The sequence below is a fragment of the Capsicum annuum genome, chromosome 6, assembly GCF_002878395.1.
Source record: "Capsicum annuum cultivar UCD-10X-F1 chromosome 6, UCD10Xv1.1, whole genome shotgun sequence".
Classification (NCBI taxonomy): Eukaryota; Viridiplantae; Streptophyta; class Magnoliopsida; order Solanales; family Solanaceae; genus Capsicum; species Capsicum annuum.
The window spans coordinates 112,818,932-112,824,784 of NC_061116.1; the positions used below are offsets into that span (position 1 = coordinate 112,818,932).

The window sequence follows — 5,853 nt, forward strand, 5'->3', positions numbered from 1 at the left end:
ACTGAGTCTGAATATATGGCAGTGGCTGATGCCCTTTTTGAAACCCTGTGGGTTACCAATCTTCTCACTGAGCTGCGCGTTCCAATACATCATATGCCTACCATTTATTGTGACAATCTTGGAGCCGCAGTCTTAAGTAAAAATCCAATCCTCCATAGCAAAGTAAAGCATGCTAGAGTGGATTTTCACTTTGTTCGCCACCAAGTCAACATAAAAAAGGTTCGAGTTGTTCACATCCATGCTTCCGATCAAATCGTTGACACTCTCACCAAGGCACTGCCTAAACTGGCTTTTGAGAAAAAAAATTTCAAGTTAGGCTTGGTGACACCGCCTAACTTGAGGGGGCATATTGACACATCCCGTGTCAAGTTAGTAATTAGGAGTGTAATCACAATATATCTTTCAGCAATTTTATTTATTTAGGACCGATCTAGTTTAGTTAGTTTAGGACTCATCTTAGTTTATCTGTAACTCTATTTAATATGCTTTCTGCTTCATTAATAAACATCTTCTTTCCAGCACTACTCTGCTTATACACTGAAGCCTGATGATACTTTATAGGCAGCTGGAGTTGTCATGCATACTTTCATATAATGGTTCATAGATGCCTTGTGAATTTGAGCGATTTAGATCCAAAATTATTCTTCATTTTGTCACGATAGTCTCCAAGGCATTACCAGCCCCTTGAACAATGGTGCTGTAATTTCAATTTTGTGACCTGCAGCTAGAATATGCCATGGTGCTCTGCTTTTTTCTATGTCTCTTTCATCAAACAGTGTGTTTCAGGAGGAAAGTCAAGCTGCTTAAGAACCTGTGAATCAATTCATGAAAACATCGATGCCTGAGCACAGAAAGAACAACAACAACACGCCGTTCTACAAGAAACACAAACATGAATGTAGATTCTTTTTTATAGCCAGTGACTAGTAACAAGATATTCTGAAAGTAAACATGAAAGAATCAAGGTACTTATCTAATGGGAAACAACTTTCTGCCAAGAAACCTTTCCCATTGTTATCTTTCAAGAAAAGAACAAAGAAATATTTCCCCTCAGTTTTGTTATCTCAATGACGCATTACATTTCAAGGTGGTAGGCATATTATTTTGTTTATTCAAAAAAAAGAGATGCAGTAATTTTCATCAATGAACCAGACAAGAAGTCAAGTAGACAATACCAGTAACAGAAAGCATGAAATAGCAGAACAAACCAATGTCATCTAATATATGAATTAGAGTTACAGGTGAAACAAACATAATGAATTAGGCTGCCAAATCTTGGTAATTGATTTAGTCTAAATGTATTAAGACAAAACAGACACGGAACTAGCTGACAACTGTAAAAGCATATCAAGAGGGGCAGACTAAAGATATCTCACAGTTGGCATCTTATATACATACCCAGATCTTAAGCGATGAAACTGACTCTATTAACGAAATTGACCAAGATGCTTAGCAACTTGCTGTTTAACTTTGCATGTAAATCAACTCAGCTAAACAAAGTATCTGACATTTAGGATAACTGATACCATTAGTGATCGTACCTGCATAAAAAGCGTAACTAAATATGATTTTATCCGAAAATAATAAAAGGCATGAGGGTGGATCAGAAGTCTTTTAGAGTTAGTAGAGTTGAAAATCAAGTTCCGAAAAGCTATGTTGATCGAACTTTTTAAAATTGCCTACAGGTGCATTTCAAATCCTTCAAAAATAGTGAATATTTAGAGGATCCAACACAGTCAAGATAACATTTGTGAAGAGTTCGAGCAACATAGCTGGAATGTTGGTGTACGAGTGTGTAATATGGTAATAGTCATGAATACTAATGAGACAAGACTGGTGAGAACACGAGGTATTGAGCAGTTATGACGGACTTTTCAGGTAATAAAAGTAGTTTCAACAATTCAAAACAATAAATCTCGATAAGAAAACGAAAGTTTGCGATTAGAGAAACACACTTAAATCTTTGATTTCAGAAGTCTAGCTTTGAGCTCATCAGCCACAACGTCAATGAACTCTTCAGTGTTCACATATTGATGTCGAGCTACCCTGTAAGGTTTAGTAACACGTGAATTATAACAACAGCACAAAGTAGTAACTTCAGAACGCGAGATACTACGAATAAGAACTCGGTGTTTTGATCCTTCCCTTCTGGTACTGCAATCAGGTTCAACAGAATATCTCAGCGGCATTTTTAAAACAGAATAACCAAAAGGTGTTAAAGAACTTGAAACAATTTACTCAAAGACAAACTAAAGTAGAACAAATAAATATACATCGGAACTTGCAAATCATACAGATCGGCAAAAACTTTACCAAATACTAATTTGAGCTTTCCAGCTCCTTGAATTAGTGTATGAGTAGCTCGATATTGATCACCAAAAGAATGTCTGCCAATGCATATCGGTTTCGACCAACCTGCTACCAGCTACATCTGTGTAATAATTCTCATGTTGGTCCGAACAGGTGCTCCAAATCCAATTGAATAATCTTGTCATTTGGGAGTACATGAATGATAAGTTGAACCATAATATATCACTAAACCTAATGTGTTTCATGAAATTAATTGAGTTTGACAGATTACCTTTCTAAAATTGTCTTCTCTAAACCAACAAAAGCTCCACCGCAGATAAAAAGGATATCTTTAGTATCAATATCAACCAGCTAGTGCATAGCTACCATGTCATCAGTAACATATCAGATTGCAATGCTAGAAGAAGCAGTAATATCTATTTGTCGTTAACAATATGAAATGAAATTGCAAAATCACCAAAAAAGATTCAGAAATAGTAGCACCCAAAGAGAAACCTTAAAAAAATTGATAAAGAGAAGCCATCAAGAGTTTTACTCAGAGAATGACTGACCAATGGTATATCATAATACTGAAGTCTGGAAAGTATACTGAAAAGATTGCACAAGATAAAACAAGTTATATATTGATAGTATCAACATTAACATGGTTGAACTTTGTGCAACTTGCCTGCATATTTTTGCAACCCTTGTTTATGTAGCCTGGTCCAGGACCAAGCAGAGTGAAATTCTTGGGTAGTTTTACTTTCTTGTTTGATGTTCCATCAAGTCCAACACTAATCTGAAAGGAAGATACTGACTCAGAAGGATCTTCGCCCCAAGACGCGAGAACACCACCTTTAACAATAAAAAATTAACACATCCCTAAGCCATCCCTAAACCCCAAAACAAAAAATCTAAACTTTACCTAAGCCATCATAAATTTACGATAAAATTAACACATCTCTGTACAAAGTAATCAGCTGTATCTAATCTACACCTCAATCTTGGTTGGCCTACAGAATCATTTGTATCTAATCAGCTCTATCCAGGTTCATTTCAACTACGACAACATACCTAGTGTAATCCTATAAATACAGTAAAATTTTTCGAGAAGGCGGTTCATCCACACAGCTCCGCCCCTGCAAGTAACTTGGTAGTTATTAAATTTTCTGTAAGTCCACAGCCAGTTAAAGAACCACATATGTCAATATTTAACTCATTATTTTATGGATCAATTAAGATGACGGAGCAAAAAGTTCTAGAGTATGGGTTCTGATTTTTTTCATTTTTACTTATTGGGTCTCGGATAAATTATTTAAAGTCAGAATCTCTATGTTTCTTTTAGCCTCTTCTGATATTAGAAAAAGCTCACTCTAACCACTACTTCACAGGGAATGAAAAGTATCAGAAGATATATTTAGTAGTTCCATCTCGGAGCACCACTTAGAAGTTAACAAAGCCAAAAGTAATAGTGTATCAGTGACCACATGAGAAACTATTCCTGTATACAGAACTACAGAAGCATAAGAAATGCAAAACAATGGGCAACATGCACAAAAATTGTTGAAGATGATAATGCTGCTAGTGAAACAGTAACAAAGAATATATAGCTTTTAAGACATAGTTTTGTTCCTCGATTCAACAAAGTAGTACGATACACTAACCACCCGCAAGCAACCACCTCCCCAACCAACCTAACTAGAGACCCCACCGTAATACAGCTATATGATGCAATGATGAAAACAGAGTTATTACCTCTCGTGAAAAGAATGGTATAAATGGATCTAAAAGACATGCAAGAAGATATACTATGCCGGAAGCAGTGCTCATCACTATGGAACACAAAGGTCTATCTTCCTTCAAAAGTTTCCAAAATTGGCTCTCCTACAAAAAGAAGTATGGACAGTCTAAACTTACGAGAATAAAGCAACCATGAGACTACCATTACTGAAATTCAAAAAACAGTTCCTATATTAAAACGAAAAATGCAATGGCAGAAGCAAAGCAACTAACAAATCAAAAACAGATGGTTGGGAAGTATTTGACAGGCTTACTTGCAAATAACCATTTCCTTCTCCAGAAATGGACATCGCAATCTTCAAGCCTTGCTTTAATTTAACCTAAACCAGGTGCAGCATATAAATGTTATTCAGACCATGTAAAGAAAAGAAGATATGAATTGAAGATATAAAGCACATGAAGGATATAATAATAACAGCTGCTGCTGCTACTACTACTACTACGTATCAACCTTAAGCTAGTGGGATCAGCTATATGAATCCCCACAATCCATGTTCCACAAGTTCGATATACCTGAATCAAATATCCAATAACTAGGGTTCTCAATTCTAGTACTTCTCCACATTTTCTACTAGACATACAAGATCCTTAACAAGACTACAAGACGTCAAATGAACACTCGAACTAAATCATACTAACATGATTAAACCTTAATCCCAGCTAATTGGTGATGGAATGCTAAACATTTGGTAATTTCAATTCCAATCATGACCATTATAGCGGCTAATCCAGTGTATATTGTATGGACATCTGGTTGCACAAATAGTGTAGTAATTATGCTCTATTTATTAATATCAGTTTGGTAGAAAACACATGCAAGGGAAAAAATTAGAAATGAGTTCCATTTCACTAGATCTGAAAAAAACCAAGACAGTTTTGTGGTTACCTTCTCCATGGCTTCTACATATTGCGCCACATAATGTCCAACCTTTTCACCCTGGGCCCTAGTTAAAGGGTGTGATTCATCTACTTCAGGATTGGGAATAACAGAACCATAACCTGAAGTTGTACCAAGTTTCAGTCATTTTCTAATTTAAAATCTAAATGTTCTTGGAGCAAAACAAACAACAAATTTCAGTTCCCTCTCTATCCTTTTCTAGCAGAAACAGGACTCTTTCCTTTGAGTTATCATAGACATACTAGTAGCAGAGCACAAGGAATATGCTGGACAAAATTTGACTATTTTGGGCAATGCAATTCGAAGAACTTTGATGCATTCGATGGATTTGAAGAAATTTGGGCATAGGGTTTTGTGTAAATGGATAGAAAATAATAGATATATTTGGAAAAGGATTTTGTGAGAGAGTGTATATCTGAGAGTGTAAATTGGTTACATTTCTTAATTATTTTTGGATAATTACAGATTGGAGGGAGAGGGAAATATTTTGGTGGGAGAGTGAAATATTTTAATAAAAATCTGAGGCTATATTTTAAAAGTGTTGTCTTTATTATAATAATATCATATTTAGAAGTGTAGTAATATATGTGAATAAGGGGTCGTTTGGTAGAGTGTATTAGAAAATATAATGCATGCATTAGTTAATGTGTATTAGTAGTACTTTATTTGGTACGTCTTTTTGTCTATGTATAACTAATGCAAATATTAGTCATATACTCTATTGTGTATTAGCAATGCACTCCATTTCCTATGTATTAGTAATACAAAAAGTTTTAACACATGCATTAACTTATTAAATGATCTTAATACCCCTCAATTTCTCTCTCCAAATATTTCACAATTTCTTTTCCCGCCATTTTAATTTT

At 35.1% G+C, this 5,853-nt stretch overlaps 1 protein-coding gene across 12 annotated transcripts; it reads right to left on the reverse strand.

Moving 5' to 3' along the window:
* Positions 1–385: 385 nt before the first annotated feature.
* LOC107873218 (probable methionine--tRNA ligase) lies at positions 386–5,490 on the reverse strand. 12 transcript variants are annotated; one of them, XR_001675183.2, is made up of 8 exons: positions 4,976–5,490; positions 4,344–4,409; positions 4,045–4,173; positions 2,582–3,088; positions 2,314–2,487; positions 1,956–2,046; positions 1,399–1,541; positions 386–811 (listed from the first exon to the last, which is right to left on the reverse strand). XR_001675183.2 is itself a non-coding variant. In XM_047414846.1 (8 exons), exons 2-6 carry the CDS (start codon positions 4,982–4,984, stop codon positions 2,601–2,603), a joined length of 387 nt encoding a protein of 128 aa, XP_047270802.1. In that variant the 5' UTR covers positions 4,985–5,088; positions 5,230–5,417; the 3' UTR covers positions 386–811; positions 1,399–2,487; positions 2,582–2,600. The 12 variants fall into 12 exon arrangements, 3 of the variants coding, with proteins under 3 accessions (XP_047270802.1, XP_047270801.1, XP_016575464.1); XM_047414846.1 differs by having other exon boundaries at positions 1,399–2,487; positions 2,582–2,672; positions 2,978–3,088; positions 4,976–5,088; positions 5,230–5,417; XR_001675182.2 differs by having other exon boundaries at positions 1,399–2,046.
* Between the last annotated feature and the right edge of the window lie 363 nt (positions 5,491–5,853).